General features: G+C 42.4%; 2 protein-coding genes across 3 annotated transcripts in view; one reads left to right on the top strand and one right to left on the bottom strand.

Moving 5' to 3' along the window:
- PLPP1 (phospholipid phosphatase 1) overlaps window positions 1-11,255 on the top strand; it is a 92,916-nt gene extending 81,661 nt beyond the window's left edge. For both annotated transcript variants that reach the window (XM_026498957.4, XM_026498958.4), the window contains exons 5-6: window positions 8,755-8,931; window positions 9,394-11,255. In XM_026498957.4, coding sequence (XP_026354742.1) covers window positions 8,755-8,931; window positions 9,394-9,525 — 309 coding nt within the window. In that variant the 3' untranslated portion in view covers window positions 9,526-11,255. The remainder of the gene's footprint in view (window positions 1-8,754; window positions 8,932-9,393) is intronic.
- The window catches only part of MTREX (Mtr4 exosome RNA helicase), a 92,910-nt gene continuing 85,532 nt past the window's right edge, over window positions 9,755-17,132 (bottom strand). Inside the window, exons 26-27 of the mRNA XM_026498956.4 lie at window positions 11,431-11,535; window positions 9,755-10,040 (exon numbers count right to left, since the gene is read on the bottom strand). Of these exons, the coding sequence (XP_026354741.1) occupies window positions 9,988-10,040; window positions 11,431-11,535 (158 nt within the window). The 3' untranslated portion in view covers window positions 9,755-9,987. The remainder of the gene's footprint in view (window positions 10,041-11,430; window positions 11,536-17,132) is intronic.

Genomic DNA, 17,132 nt, shown 5'->3' with positions numbered 1-17,132 from the left:
AGCAGCGTGGCGGTTGGCCCTTGCAGCCTACACAGTGATCAGTGAAGAGGTAGGAGCATATTGGCGTCTGCATTTTGCGTCTCTGGAGATGAGTGTTTATCCAGAGTCACTTAAGGAAGACCAGGCTTCAGGGCATATACGGGAGTCTTTAAAGATCAGTTCAGTGGACTTATTTTTTATAATGTGCTCATTCTCCTATCTCTGTGTGTCTCTCTTCCTCTGTAAAATTAGCAAAATTTGTTGGAAAAGAAGAGAGGGGGAGAAGATCTCTACCCTAAATGATCAGCTGCAATTTTCGTCTTAATTTCCTTTATGAGTGGATTTTTATGTAGTGGTGTTTTGTGTGAATTTGCTGTTTGCTCTCCACCCTCCTTCCTTGGTCACATTAAGTACTCTTGAGTATTTAATGCTTACATTATAAGTCCAGGATATGTAATATTAAGAGTAGACTGCTGTGAGTTAATTTGGTCTCATATAGAGACGTTTTAAAATCAATTTTTACCGTAATCCTGCTTTCATTTGAAAAACCAAATTTGAGAAGTCAAAAGAATGTAAAAATTACAGATGTGTGCGCTATACAAAATTCAAACCCACACTTTCAAAACCATTACAGTTGAGCTAATTTTTGGCTTCTTCACCATTTCTGGAAATGTAAGTCTTTTGTCTTTGGTTAATTTTGCGAGGAAGCAGCAGGGTACCAATTTAGCAGAATTTGGGGCTTCCTTTTTAAAATACACGCCCAAATGTTTCTGAAAATGTGCCATGTTCGGGAATGTGAGTTATTTGAAGGGAGGAACAAGAAATACAATTCCAATATCCTCTGTTCATTTATCTTACTGGGAAAAGTTAGCATTCTTTCTAAAGGGAGCCGCCGTATGTTTTTCTTTTTAAATAGGGCACGGGGACTGGAGGAGACGAAGGCTAGAGCCATTAGTATCCTGAGAAATCTCCCCAAAGCGGAAGTCTGTGACTGCACTGATGGCTTTTCAGTGTTTGAACATGTTGTATATGCCCACAGCCAGGCCTCGCCAGTGCAGCCTCTGTCATTTGTCAGCCCCTCACCTGCGTGTCAGTATCTTTAAGTCCTTAGGGAGAGACTTGAGAATCTGAAGTTGATACTGATGATTTGCATTTAACTACTTGAATTGTTGACTCTTTCTGATAATCGTCATGAAGTGAGAGCAGAGGGATGGTTGCCACCCTTTTATAGTTGGGGAAATAGGGCCCTTGGGAGGCTGTGGAGGTCTGTCAGCTCTCTGGTGGTCTCTTGTTCGTCAGGTTCCCTTGCTTTGTGATAGACCGCTTGATCTGAACCCTAGTTCAGTTATTTTTAAGAAGGTCAGGTGATGACACGTGACTTTTACCGTTTTTTTTCCCCCCGAGGATTTTATTTATTGATTTGACAGAGAACACAGAGTGGCAGCAGGAGAGGGAGAAGCAGGCTCCCTGCTGAGCAGGGAGCCCGATGTGGGGCTTGATCCCAGGACCCTGGGATCATGACCTAAGCCGAAGGCAGACGCCTAACCAACTGAGCCACCCAGGCGCCCCTCCCAACTGTTTTTAATTGTAAAGAAAATTCTCAGATGTATCATATTCCATACCCAGTAGTGTATGGTTCATCTTTGCTCTTTGACCCTTCTCAGAATATCTGTACATTCAGTCAAATACAAACTTTTACTGAGGGCTCTTCTGCAAAATATGAAGCTATTGTATAGAGGATGAAATTAATACATAGAGGGCCTCAGTGGTGAGCCTGCTCTGTGGACACCCGGGAGTGTATGAGGGGGCAAGTTAAGGATCTAAGCAGAGGGAAAATTACCTTGACTGTAGTTTGGTAACTGGGTCAGTATGAGCTCTTAGAGGTAAAGTTATAATGAAAAGTTCAGATAAATAGATTTGTCATAGACCAAGGCCTTTCTGGAAAGGAAAGTTGGTCAGAGCAACCATGCAGTGCATTTCAGTGACTCTAAGCAGTGGAAATATTTACTTGATGTGGATGTAGGCCCCAGCTCTTATTTCAGCCCCTCAACACACAGATGTCTCCCTGCTTTCCAGCTTTCACATTTATATACAACATTTAACCACCCCCACCTCCTCTGCCAATTCCTTAGGCAGTGACTCATCTTGTTTCCCTAGGCATCTTGGCATCATGGGTCAATCCCAGATTTGGGGGGGATGTACCGTCATTTAAATTCTGAGGACAGTTTTTGATAGCCAAAACTTCCGTCAAGAATTCCTGACACCCAGAAATTAACTTTAAAAAGTCTCTTAAAGAAAATATCCTGACCATTGTTCTCCTCTGGCAGGCAGCCCGGCCCTGCACTTGACAGTGGCAGGACAGTCAGCACCCATGAAAAGCGCCTAGGCTGGCAGGAGCACATGGCAGGGCTTCTTTGCACACAGCTAGTTCAAGTACCTAGTGAGATCCATTGAACTTGGCCAAATGCCAAAGAATCTAAATTTACTTCACTGTCCAGGAAAGGAACCATGTTAGGAGACTGTTCTTTTTTCAGTACATACATATATGGAATGTACTGAAATATCCTGAAGGAAACACGTTTGCCAGCACTGTACTATGGAGCCTGAAATCTCAGACTGTGTATCACTGTCATGAAATCCCTAGGTTAATTACTACAGCGGGGGCCCAAGCACCTTAGTGTCCGCGCTTCAGCTACCCCCCCCCCCCCCCGGCCACAGGATCCTTGGATCTGGGTCTCGCCCCCTCCTGTTTGGACAGTGCTCTTTGATACCACCCGATTCCCTCAAGATTCGTACAGTCCCTTCCCCGCACTCAACATGTAGTACCTCCGGTTAGTGATCTTTCATGAAGACGGTTTCCACAGTGTGAATTAATGCCGGGCACTGGGCAAGTGAAGAGCGCCCAGGAACTGTATGAATCCTGCCTAATTGTAACGTGGGATTCTACATCTAAATTTAGGAATTCTGTGACTCCTAAAGACGGTGAAATTGAAGCCTAGAGTAAAGACTCAACAGAGGTCAGCCTTAGGGTGTTCTCCTGGCCAGATCTGTCATCAGAAGGAGGTGGAACGATATATTCCCTGGCTTAGTCTTAGAAGCTGTGTTTTCAAGAGCAAGGAACATTTCTTTGTCTTGAACTCTCTACTGTTGGTCTAGTTCAGGAGTTGGGAAATGATTTCAGTAAAAGGTCATATCATAGTCAGGCTTTGCAGGCCACAATGCAGTCTCCATTGCATATTCTTTTTTTAAAAAATAGCCCTTTAAAATGTGAAAAACCATCTTTAGCTTGCAAGCTGACCCCCTGACTCTACTTTAAAATGGGGGAGAAAAAAACCTCTTATTTTAAGAATAGATTATTAGGAAATTCTGTGAGACAACAGCATTTTGTAGTTAAGTGTTATAGGATCAAGGAAAGGCAAAATAAAAATAAACCAGCCTCACAAAATATTTTGGTCAGCAATCAGATTTTAAAAGTGAGAAATTAGACCCTTCAGTGGAAGCTAGTATTTTTTTTTCCCCAGAAATTTTAGGCAAAAAGGCCTAAATAGTCTACCCTTTGGTTGACAGATAATGAAAGACTACGTAAGTAGGGTCAAAAGACATTGAATTTCTTTATTTAAAAAGCTGTATATATAATTTTTTTTACCCAAAAAAAGTCTGTACCTTTGCATTTGTTTCAGTGTGAACCTGTGCATTGAAAAGTCCTGTTTAATTTGACCAGGTCTTTGTGTGCCCTACAAAACTATCCTAAGGCTCTGCACAAAGAGATTCAGTGTTGGATTCTCTCTGGATGAGGAGGAAGGCCTCTCTGCACGTGTTAGGGAAGCATTCGCCGCCTGCACGGTGGGGCGTCTTCCTACAATCCCTTCTGCCTTTGAATGTCTGGTTATTTTGAGCAAATCAATTCTTTCTGTCCTCGTTGCCTTAAGGAATAAGAAATTGCCTTTATGAATCTCTAGTAATATCTCAGCTAAGAAGCTTTTGTTTATTTCTTTAAAAAATACTGGACATAGTAACTTATTTCCATCCCATTTTCAATAGGTTTTACTTTGCTAAGAGACTGGACACTTTTTTTTTTTTTTTTAAAAAGAGACTGGACGCTTGACCCTACATTGAGCAATTACATTTTCCTGACCAGAAGCCCTGTGTGGAAGAGTGGCTCAGGGCCTGCCCTTGCTCATTTTGCTCTTGTTGTAAGGAAAAACTACATCTGGAACCTTCCTTTTCACAAGGGCCAGTAGTGATGCCTGGTTTTAGTGAGGACATTCCTGGAGGATATTGGTAGATTATCCCTAATGCTAATTATCAAACTATTTTCTGCTTTCTAAATCTGGGTTATGCACAATCATTGGTTGTATCTGATTTTCCCTGAGCTCTTTCTCTGATGCACCGCCTGGTCAGGAAAATAACGGTTCCCCTCCTGGAGAGACGGGGGGAAACTGAAATAGGCCTCACTGTGGTTTCCTTTTGAGGCCTTGAGGTTAATTTCCTCTCCAGGTTCTCCTGTGGTGGATGTCTATCCTGCCTCTTGAATAGATGAAAAAGTGGGCAGGGAGCAGTGTAAAGGTTGGTGAAGCATGTGATGTATCCTTGTTTTTCCTGTAACTTTATTCTCTATTTGTGCCTCTTGGAAACCCACGAGCCTCTTGCCTTTTCCTGTGACAGCAGGGAGGACACTAGTGATAGGCTGTTGTTCCTTTCACAAACCTGACTTCTCTTTGCCTCTGGGGAGGACCTCAGTGACCAGCTGCAGGTTATTGCTTCCCTTCTGCCTTTTCTACCCTTTCTCTTATTTCTAGTTGGGAACTTTCTGCTTTGGAGCTTCTTTCACCACAAGGTTGGATGTTAGGATCAGGAGGGATTCAGAGGCCGAGAATTTCTCAGTAGGCAGTACTCTGTCCCCAACCAGTGGACCAAAATCCCCATGGGGCAGGTCCGTGGAGGCCAAACTGTAGCATGCTCAGAGAAGAATCTCAGAATGGGCCTGAGGAGAGCGATAGAGATGGGTAGATGAACCATCTTCAGCTTAGAGCAGGGGTTCACACCTTGTACTGTACGCAGAAGGAAGTCACGGAAGTAAACCCCGTGCCCAGTGCCAGACTGCTCTTAAAAAGGAGTCTTCAGTGGACATTTAATGTGTTTGTTCTCGGGAGATTTAAGTTTTTCTCATGGTTTGAAGCCCGGTGTATAAATACTATTCTCCTTCTCAGTTGAAACATAAAACTCCTCCATCATTCAAGTCACAGAAATCCAAATTAAGAACAGAATGGGATTTTGATTGAACACAGAGGTGGCTGGTAACTGGCATTTTATCTTTTGGTTGTAAGCAACGGACTCACTTAGATCTCCCAGAGAAAAAATATTTGTTTCTTTTTTTAAGATTTATTTATTTATTAGAGACAGAACACAGGGGGAGGGGCAGAGGGAGAGAAGCAGACTCCCCCGCTGAGAAGGGAGCCAGATGTTGGGCTCGATCCCAGGACCCTGTAATCGTGACCTGAGCTGAAATCAAGATTCGGACACAAGTGACTTGAGCCACCCAGGCGCCCCCAAAACGGTTTACAGTAAAGACACAGATGGGCTCGAACTAGCATAGCACCAGGAACTGAACTGAACTTGCTCCGTCTCACCGGCTGCCTGGCTTTTTGGTGTGCCTGCCACTCTGCTCCATTCTCTGACCTCTCCTCATGGCTTGCTGTCCTTGCCCGACCATAGCTTTTGCTTCCTCCTAAGTTTAGTTTGCAAGTAGCCTATCCTGTATCCTTTAGGTGCTCTTTCTATACCTTCTGAAAAGGGAGGACTCATTCATCTTTCCAGTGCAAATTCCAGAGGCAGAATACAGCCCAGCAGACCTCTGGGTCAGGCCTGTCACAGGTCCTCTTCAGTGCCCTCTCTTGAAGAGAAGGCAGAGCTGTGTGGTCCAGATGGGGCTCCCCCTTCAACTGTGTCTGTGAAAGGACGGTTCCCTCCAGGAGGGGAATGTGTAAGTCACTGACACTGCCACCGAGTGTGTCCGTACTGTACACAACGTTGGAGAGTTCCTTAGTTCTAAGAGAATCAACTGGCTTCCTTACTTGCAGTACATATGTGATTAGCAGGCACGTGTGGGGAGGGGGGAGGTGCGGAGAGTGGAGTGTGCGAAGGCAGGGGCTTACAGAGCCCTCTTATTATAAGCGTTAGCATTAAAGCAGGAGCTCTGTTCCTGTATCTACTACTAAACAGCGGTGAGAGCTTCCAGCACTGTTTCTCTGAGGAGTTACGAACACAGACTTCCCTCAACAGAGTCTTGTTTTTAAAGGTATGTGTATGATCCTCTTTCCTCTTAAAGGGCAAGGAATAGAATAAAGTGATAAATGATTCTGGGAAGCAGTTAAACGAGAGTGGTAGAGGAAGTCAAACCTCTAGTGCCTCCAGAGGGTGAGAAGGGCTTAACATGGAGCCGCCAGGAAGACAGGACCGTCTGGTTTGTTGAAGCTGCTGGTGTAGGAAAGACTTCTGCCTGGCAGCATGGGAGGAAAGTTGTCCAAGTCTGGAGTTGTGGGTATGTCAACTCTGGAACTCAAGTGATCCAAGGTCCAAGAAACTTCAGTGTGTTTACCTCCCTGGGGTCTTTTGAAATGGATGATTCTTCACAGTGATGAACAGGGCTGTAGCTAGGTAATGCCTGGTCTTCCCAGAGCTACACTGAGTATCTTGGACTCAGGGAAACAGCAGGCAAATAGGAAGCACACTCTAAGATTAGCCAGCCTCACCCAGAGCTGAGAATTGTTCTGTGGCCACAGCCTGCATACACGCCACGGCCACTAGTCATCAGAGCGGCCAGAGCCTGGAGGGGAGGGTTAGGTGTGTAACCACAATGGGGGGATTCCTAGTACCCCCTCAGGGTGAAATCATCTCTGGGTCGCCAGAGATGGGGGTAACATCTATACTTGGGTAGATGTGTAAGGAGAAAGTAGCTTAGAGGGGTAAAGGTTTCACTTGAAGTGCTTGGAAGCTTGAGTACTAATCCGTAAGTGAATGCTAATTATTTTCACAGGGATGTTGAGGAATTTTGGGGCAAGCTACCTAAAATCAGGGTCTTTGGAAGGAAAATACTGTTAGAAGAATTTTAGAATCCTAAACGAAGAAGGACCTTCAAAAACCTGTTTGAGTTTTCTTTGGGTTGGAAGCACAAACCAGGACTAGGTGTAAATCCATGGTAGAGCTGGTATTGTGTTTTTCTTGCTTTGTCCTTAGCAGAGAGAGGTGCAGTTCTCCCTAAGGTGCGTTCGTGTATTTGTAATTCATAGGTATATAACCCATGCCTTTAACAGTTACATGAGAAGGCAGCTCAACTCTTGGGGAGTAACCTCCAGAACCTGGCTTCAGCCCCATCCAAGGTTATTATTCACCTTATCACTGGCATGGGTGTGTTACCTAATTGGCTTCAGCTGCCAGATGCAAACTCTGCTTCAACCAGAACCAGCTGTCTTCCCAATTCCAGAATCTTGAGACAAGCCTCTTACTGTTTACATTTTTATAACTAACTTCAACAACAAACAAAAAAGGAAAGGAGGGGGCTCTGCAGAAAGCCAGGAGTACTTTAACCAGCTAATGAGTGCAATTCAATCGAACTGGTATATGCTCTTTTACAACTGGATGTTTCTACTGTAGAATACTCGATAAAATGAGACAATCTCTGAGTTTTTGCCAGCTGCTGAGAACTGAATGCTCGCTCACAGCAGCGTGCAAAGAACCGGGGATGGATTTGTGTATCTGTTTCAAGTAGGCAGTGTCCATGGGCACAGCCAGATAGTTTTCTGAGGAGTGCATTTAATTAAGTGTATGAATCACAAATTATCAAACAGAACTTTTAAAATATATCTTAAAAGCATATTCTTATTAGAAATAAGGCAAAGAAAAAATTTTTTTAAAAGACCAGGTTTTTTTGTTTGTTTTTAAAGAAACCAGATTTGCTTAAAGGAAGTGATAGGAAAACTCTCCACACCCTGCTCCATCACAGTCTTTAGGGATGCACCCGAGTCAAAGGCAGGCTGACAGAGAAAAGGGGAAATTCTCAAAAGTCTGATGAATGTAGGGGAAAGTTATGGAACTTAAAGGACACGGTACTCATCAAAGACTAATTCATTGTTGGGTCAGGACTCAACTAGAACCTGTATTATTTGGGGAGATTATTAGATTTACTTAAAATACAGATTAGTCTCCACTGCCCTTTAGAAAAACCTGAGGAGAGTAGAACTCTCAAGTAAACTGAATGAATGAAACTTAAGTCTCTAGACAGACTGGGCGGAAAACAGTAACTTGGCCCAGAGTAAGGACACCCCTGCGCTCAGAATGCTAGCAGTTTATCCCAAGACTGGGAACTAAGGATAACAGTTGGCTGTGAATCAGAATGATAAGAGAGGCTGCAAGAGGAGGAGCTGCCCCTGAAATCTTAGAAAGTCATAAACAAGGAAACCCCTTGACCTGTTTACAATTTGAAAAGTAGTCTAGCCAGACAGGTACAGTCATGAACTGTTCTAAAGACAAGTTTCTAGGGCCATCACTTTTTGTTTTGCTTATTTAAAGGGATTAAGCCTCAGGTGTTGACGAGACTAAGAATGCTTGCCTAAAGCCCTATTCTGTATACAATTTACACTCTGGTTTTTTAATGGTTATTAATAGTAATGACTATTCTGTAATGACTTGATCGTGTAAAACACCAACCCTTTAGGGGTGTGGTGATACTACATAAAGTTTCCAGTTGGTATGTTGAACTCTTTTCTTCTCTACTAGCTTTACCTTCAAGCCAGAATGAAGGGAGACTGGGCAAGACTCTTACGCCCCACACTGCAATTTGGTCTTGTTGCTGTGTCCATTTACGTGGGCCTCTCTCGCGTTTCTGACTACAAACACCACTGGAGTGATGTACTGACTGGACTCCTTCAAGGAGCCTTGGTTGCCATATTAGTTGTAAGTATACAGGGTGGCAGACTACGTCTTGATACTGATAAACACTGGGATAAGTAAGTAGAGAACCTGTCCCAGGGAGAAAACTACCCAAAGGCAAATAATGTGGCTCAGTAATTTTTACTGGGTAATCACCCGATGTTATTAACAATGTTGCTTTTTCCAAAAGTTGTAAAAAAGGGTATGGCTATAGTGTTTTGTTAGGTTATTCTGCAATTCATGCCAAAAACAAAAGTGCTAACAGAGTAAAGCTACTTACTCAAGACCTAACTAAGCAACTCTCAATTTAAGAATTTCTTTTAAAAAAACTTCCTGTTAGTCACTTATTTTTTGTACCCTTTCTCTCTCGTAAGGTTGATACTTACTTTTGCCAACTGCTTGTCACAACTATGTATATGGTTTTTAAACTTAAATTACATCATTAAATACTTTTGTCCCATTCTAAGTTTAACTTGTTTTCTGTAGGCTGTGTATGTATCCGATTTCTTCAAGGAGAGAAATTCTCCTTTTAAAGAACGGAAAGAGGACGACTCCCATACAACTCTGCACGAGACCCCGACGACGGGCAATCACTTCAGGAACAGTCACCAACCCTGAAGGTAGCAGAGTGCGCAGATAAAGCTGGCCCGCTTTCTAAAGGAAAAGGATCGCAACCACAAGGCAAGAGGATGCGTTTTCTTCACGGTGTACAAGCCTTTAAGGGACTGCTGCTGCTATACCTCTCGGATGCCCACTTCACCTGTGTGTATATAGTTCCAGTTAACACAGTGGTTCTCTAATAGCTCTCAGTTCATTAAAAGAAATTTCAAGCCTTTCACTAAAACAATACCCACCTGTACATTTTTTATTAAAAAAATGTAATGCTTATGTACAAATGTGTATGTAATAATATGCTTTCTTAGAATGATGCCTGATTGATTGAAGTATAATACATACTGAAATATTTGAGTACAACTGCCTTGAGATGGGAAAACCAAATCAGCACTTCCGTGAGCACTGCTAGTCAACGGTAATCAGGTGGTGAAAAATTTAAGACCCCACATTCGTTTAGCTGACTCTTTATAAGTAGAGGCTGGCAGCAAACACAATATCTCTCTTGATTTTGGTGATTCCTAAGAGAAAAGAAAAGATGGTTTAAACTTCCTAAACCGCGAAGACTAATTAATTCCCCTCTGGTGGGGTTTTAATACAACAATCCCAATGATACAAAATGCTGCTGGTCTAAAAGATAGAGGAGTTCACAGCCGCCTCTGAGAGGAGAGGAGGGTAACTCAGCAACCAGACTCCTGCTCTTGTGACTCTAGACTGACTCTAGACTCAGCAGTACCTGTGTCTCTGCATAGTCTGAAACACCGTCGCGGCCCTGCGCACACACAGACTCACTCACTGAGGGAAGGACTAAACCATCACATGTAGTTAGGTGACCCAAAAGCATGAATTTTCAGCCTACTTCAGGAGACACTTTATTTTTCACTTACCACGTGAGATTCTTTCTGGACTAAGGCAGGACAAACATAAATTTTACTGAAAAAGTTTAAACTTAAACTCTGGTTGATTAAACAGGTCTGCCCCATCAACCGCATGGCAACAGTACCCAGTTTTTGCACACCTCTTCTTAGGACACGGTTAGCAGAAATCATCAGGGGTTGCGACTATATGAGCAACGAACTCAGAACAACAAGGTAGCTGCTATTCTTTGATGTGTTAAGTCACAGCCCTTTTTCCTGGCAAATATTCAGACGGAATAACCGTAAGCATGTTAGATGCTCCCTCTCGCCCCCTGCCCGCCTCCATCACTACCACCTTGGACTGGCGATCCTTTTTTTTCTGGTCTTCCTACCTTCTACCTTGCTCATCTACAGACTTCGCTACAGTGCAGCAGCAAGGACTACCAGAGCACACCGCTCCTGCGGTCAAAACCTCCAATCATTTCAGAGCCGGGGGCCAGGGGGGTAACATGATCGTCTCTTTTCTCCTTCCTACTATTCTACTCAGGGCTCACTCTGCTCTAGCCGCACCGGTATCTTGCTGTTGGCTTACGTCTATCAAGCATACACCAAGGGCCTCAATACCACCTTCTGAGTGGAGGCCCTAGGCCATTTCCCATCCCTCAATTCCTGTTGTCTCTTCCTTTCTTCTCCAGACTTATCACCACCTGAAATATTTTAATTGTTGACTTGTTTATTGTATGCCTCCCCACACTAGAATGTAAGCTCCGTGAAGGCAGGGATTTGTGGTTTTTTTTGTTCACTGCTGTATCCCCTGGTGCTTAAAACCATGCCTGCACATAGTACACAATAAATATTTATAAATGATTATATATAAAATCTCAAAGCTTCTTCCTGCAGAGACACACTAAAATTGCTTAAGTATATTACTAGATGGCCCTCCATGGCATTCAAGTGAAGAGCATCTGAAAATTCTTCCTACACTGTGGCCAAGAACTCAAGTCTCAAAAGATTGCCTTAATTATTAGAAAAAGCTTACAGACCGGATACTGACCTTCTGCAAATTTGTTTTCCAGCTCAGTGTTTCCAATGGCTTTTGCTGCTTGACACATCTGTCGAAGCAGTTCTTCCAGTCGCCGCATACAACGAATTATGCTGCCTGTAAAGAAAAAGAAATCAGTTGAAAAGTGGAAAATAACCAGAACATTAGAACTTTTGTTAGAGGCAAGAAAGGAGAACATGGGATGATTAATAGTGCTTTGAGGGACTTCCCATGCAGTAAATGAGGTTGCAGACTTGACAGGCTGCCTGGCAGGCACTAGGAGAGATACAAAAAGTTTAATTTCCCATCCTTGACTAATGGTGGCAATTCCTAATTTATTATAATGTGTTCATATTTGCTCTTATAAGTATACAAAATGCCCTGGGAGCAGGGGGGAGAGCAACTTTGGGTTAAGGCCACAAAGATCACACAGAACCTGGGTCTGTCAGAATGAGGAGGTCTCTGTCAGACAGCAACAAGGAAGACCACTGGGGCAATGCAGAGAAGTGTGACGAAGTGCAGCTACTCCAGGACCCCGAGGGTGGCCTACTGAGGTATCTGGATACCATCCTGTGAGGAGAATGCAACTGAAGATTTTTAAGCAGTGGACGAGTAACGGGATCAGATTTGTCCATTCATTCATTCATTCATTCCATTCCATTCATTCATTCTTATTCATTTGAGAGCAAGAGACACAGCACAAGCAGGGGGAGCCTCAGAGGGAGAGGGAGAAGCAGACTCCCTGCTGAGCCGGGAACCAGACATGGGGCTCGATCCCAGGACCCTAGAGGTAATGACCTAAGCCCAAGCCAGATGCTTAACAGACTGAGCCACCCAGGCGACCCAGATTGTCATCTTAAAGGTGAAATCATTCATTCTTCTTGACCTTAAATAGACTTTTGTCAGTGCTTTCTTCATATAGTGTGTCCTCAAGGGAGCACAAAGGAGGAGATAAGTCTCTTCCCACTGGATTTGATTCCCTGAGATCTGTGGTTTTGTTGTTTTATCAAAGCTGAAGCTGTAAACATCATTTGACTTCTACCACACTTGAGCAAGGAGGGGCCTGGGATTCTTTCTCAAAGAGCTATCTGCTTAAGTTTAAAACTCTTGGGACTTTAATGTGTGTAATACATTAGAAGTATCAGTTCTGTCTGATACACAAGGTATGAATTCCTACTTTAAGTCCTTACCATTATTAACTCCTTAGAACACTGAAATAATACATTAGCATGTATCGAGTTCTTGTAATACACTCACTGTGCACGGTTGAGTTTGCCTCCTTAATGCCCTCCATGTTCTCTTCCACTGTGCCCAATGGTTGAAGGGAAACTGGGGAGAGTTAACTCAGAAAGGAGAATGTAATCTGAGCTTAGATGAAGGCGAAAACAAAAGCCATTTGCCCAACAGAGTCTGCATAATGCAGCAGCAAGTTTCCACACACATAGAGAGCACCTTCTCTCCCTGTGGGACAACGTTCCTGGCTGCGGAACCCACCAACAGGCCAGAGAAATGAAAACACTATGATGCTACTTCATATTCTGGGAGGTCCGTGGGATGACACTGGTAAGGAAGATGACCAGCGCACAGGTTACCTTAAAAGAAAAACGGGGATAATACCCTTCCATCACCTACCTGTAGGATGGTCACCTACTTTAGATTTGGTTCAAAAGAACGAGCTGGGACACCAGGAATTAAGAGGAAAAAAAGACTCGATGGATACCCAGGTTCTAGCCCAGATTCTGCCACTAAGTAATTAAGCTCTGTGACCTAGGCCCTTACCCCATTCTCATTTCCCTTTCTCATTTCTAAGATACGTAACAATAAATACTCTTCAAACAGAGAGCCTGATCTACCTAACTCTGATTTTATGTCACTTGAGATAAGAAATGTACAAATTCTTTGACACTGGCAATAACTCTGAAGGGATAAACTGTCATGATATAGCCCTTTAGCCAAAATATTCAAAGTCTATTGGGTTTTTTGTTGTCCTCATTAAAAGGTTCGTGGAGTTCTGGGAGAGAACTCCAGCTCTCAAATACAGCCTATTTCCACTACACAACTCTGTCAAAGTTATTTAGCGCCTAACAAGGGACTTCATAAAAGTCAACAGCAAAAGGACAACCGGAACAGATCATAAATTCTGTAAAATCCAACTAATCACATATATACACATAAAACCCTGAGGACTTTCTTGTATTACTGGAGAGTAAAGTTACCGACGTTCCTAGTGACATTTAGGCATCAAAGAAAAGAGAAATTAGGGCGATGTCCAACATTTTCTGAATACTTATTTTGTGGTAGGTCGATAATACATATTTCATGTAAAACTTCTCATTTGACATTTACACTTTGACAAGTACTATCATCCTCATTTTACAGAGAAGGAAAAGGAGAAAGGGAAGTTGCATACATAACCTGACCAAGGTCAGAGCCAGGAGTAAATGATGGAGTCAGGATTTGAATCCAGACCAAAGACTGGAGAGCCCAAGCATTTAACCATATTGCAGTGCCTCAGAGAAATGATATATCTTCTAAATTTTCTATAATAAATATTACTTTATAAATTTCATTTTATAATTAAATTTAGTTTATACATTTAAAGTAAGAAAAACTGTAAATACAAGTTTTTTAAAAGGTTTGAGAGCACACATGCACAAGTGAGGGGCAAAGGGAGATAGATGGAAAGAGAATCCTCAAGCCGACTTCCTACTGAGCATGGAGCCCGATGTGGGGCTCGATCCCAGGACCCTGAGATCATGACCTGAGCTGAAATCAAGAGTCAGCTGCTTAACCCTCTGAGCCACCCAGGTCCTGCAATATTTTGTGTTTTAGGCTCTAAAAGCTCTTCACTTCTGTAAAAATCTTCATTGCCAGGTAGTGCCAAAGAATTTACATTAATGAGTTTCTAGAAGTAGTAAACAGTTAAATTGGCAAGTAGAATCCAGTCAAATAAAGAGGTCTGTTTTCTGAATCAAAGTACAGGTGTCTTGTAGTAATATCAGCAAAATAAGACAACACGTTACTGTGGATCGAGATGGAAATGGGGAGTAAGGAACTGAAAATGGTCTATTCTCAGCTACTCCTAAGCCTGACTGTAAAAGGAATGAGGACTGAGGGTACAGGAGGATTGAGGATTAGTCAGAATTCAATTTCTCTACTCTAGCCCCTGGCCCACGACAACCATTAATCTCCTTTGTCTCTATGGATTTGCCTATTCCATACATTTCATATAAGTGAAATTACACAACAGGTAGCCTCTGTGTCTGCCTTTTTTTACTTAGAACCTTAATGTGTTCAAATTTCATCCACATTTTAGCATTGATCAGTACTTCATTCCTTTTTATAGCTGAACACTACATTATACTGATAGACCACAATTCATTCATCCACTGATGGACATTCGGGCACACATGCAATCCTCAGATTCATCCGGTTCTTGAACAGAACAGTATCATTCTCATCGAGGATGGAAAGCAACACCTTTCTCTGAACAGTGTTTCTACCTCCGGCTTTCTGGCTTTCCACAAAGTGGTCCCCCACAGTTCATGTCCTGAATCTGGTTTAATATTCCTATCTAGGTGGTTTTAATGAGTCTGATCGGATGTCAGGATCACAAATGTATTTTCCTGTACGTATTTACCACTGGATTCCAGCTTAGACTAAACCCTTTCTGGAGGGCAGAGACTGCTGCTCACGATGCACCCAGTACAGTACCTGACTTCCCACTACAGTCTCAGTCATTATTCATCACATGTGTAAGTATCAAGTACTAAATTCTAAGTAATTAGTACTAAAATTTTGCCAAAAGTGAAACAAATGATACACGTTAATAAATGGTTACTCTATTATTATTAGCAAAAGTATTTCTAAGGCAAATCCACTGGAAAATCCCTAATGACACTGATGTCCCGTGACCTAGGGAAGTTGGTAAAACTACTCCAGCTGAAAGGCATCTGAGAAGAGCGTGAATGGAGGCAGAGTGTGGGAATGTACTACAGGGTGAACAGTTTCAAGTGAGAGCACATGTCGTTAGGGGAGCTCCTGTGACGAAGTAAGTAGAAAAGCAAGTCCTTCGTGTGTACTGGAGAGTACAATACTGTCGCTGTTTACACAGAAATCAAACTGAACAGCCTCTGAAAGCTTACAATGGATCCACTACATGAATTCACAGACGGAAACCCTAGGCTAGAGCCTCTACAAATTCTGTTTTAAATTGCTCTTCCAATTTAGTTTGATAGAAATAAGAAACAACCACATTCTTATCATTTTTTTCAGGGTGATAACAGAGGTTATAATTATTTGTATGAAGTCTTCGAAATTCCTCAACTGAATCACAGTGTAAGCTCTTCTCCTGCATTAGGCATCCTCTCAAACACACGGTATTCATCATTACAATGTTAACTAGTGCCAGATAATGTTTGGAAAATACTTAAAACTACTTCTGAGGCTCAGGACATGAAATGATCAGACACATTTTCATATAAAAAGAAAATTAAGAATCTAACTGGAAACAAATATGGTTTGAGTGAAGGGCATTTTAAAGTTCCAATGCAATCATTTTCTGCCCATAAAAGTAAAGACACAATGTACCATGGGCTAGAGCTTTGATTACAGTATTTTTCCAATTATATAAAGCGTGTACAGTAACAAGATGAAGAGAGAACGGCTATGCTGAAATGGAAGAACTAAATAACAGCAGGGTAAAAAGCGGGGGCACACAGTATGCTGGAAAAAGGAAATACTCTAAGTAAATCGAGGTTCTCAGTTATTTTTTTGCTGTTTAATGTTTTATTTCTAAGAGTTAATACATAGTCCATCCCAATTTTAGAAAAACTATAGCTGATACAATGGCACCCAGACCAGAAAAACATGAAGATTACGCTGATGTTAGACCCAACTTCAAGTTTATAGTTACAAACGGAATTCCTCAGATTTTCAAACTTCAATTCCTCACGCAAATTGTGATGCAGAAATAGCTCCAAGGAACGGAAAGGGGGCAAAACAGATTTCAGGAATGCCAGTATGCTCTGAAAAACTGCAGACTCTCACCAATTTTAGCAGGTTCAGATCTGTCTTCCTATACTGTGATAACTCTTCCATTTAAGTACAAAGAACAGAAAAAACAGTCCACGAGGACAATTTTTTGGGGCTCCCTACAGGTGGTCTGTTGCCCCTTGATTTTTCTTCAAACAAAACTACTCTCCGCTAGGAACCACTATCGTGTCATTGTGTCTGACTTCTCAGAGAAGCAGATATTCTATAAATATGAGCTATTAACTAGTCTTGGAATTATTTAGGCATAGAAGAGTCATTAGTTTCATCCTTATGTTCCAAAAAGATGCCAGATTCAAGACTGGTGATGCTGTATGACTGTCTTTGCACCCTCACACCACGCAAGTGGTCATATATTTACCTAGGTTCCCGTGTGGGAAGCAGTGTTCACAAGTGAGGGGAGTGTCATGCTTCCCTCTTCTCATATCCTCAGCTATTGCTCCCCACCGTGAGCGATTACAGACCTCCTTACCATTCCTACAAGCATGAACTGTCAGTGGATGGAAATGGTACGATCTAGGTCAGGATTTAAGAAGTCTCCAGGTGATCCAAAATTCAAGGATAAGAAGGCATTATGGTGCTTGGATGAAGTTATTAACTACCATGTGACTTGCAATCACAAAGGCCGGGGTTCAAATCATAGTGCCATCATACACCACACC

The sequence above is a fragment of the Ursus arctos genome, unplaced genomic scaffold, assembly GCF_023065955.2.
Source record: "Ursus arctos isolate Adak ecotype North America unplaced genomic scaffold, UrsArc2.0 scaffold_5, whole genome shotgun sequence".
Lineage (NCBI taxonomy): Eukaryota > Metazoa > Chordata > Mammalia > Carnivora > Ursidae > Ursus > Ursus arctos.
The sequence above is the reverse complement of the archived record's forward strand: the minus strand, read 5'-3'. Positions and strand labels throughout refer to the sequence as shown.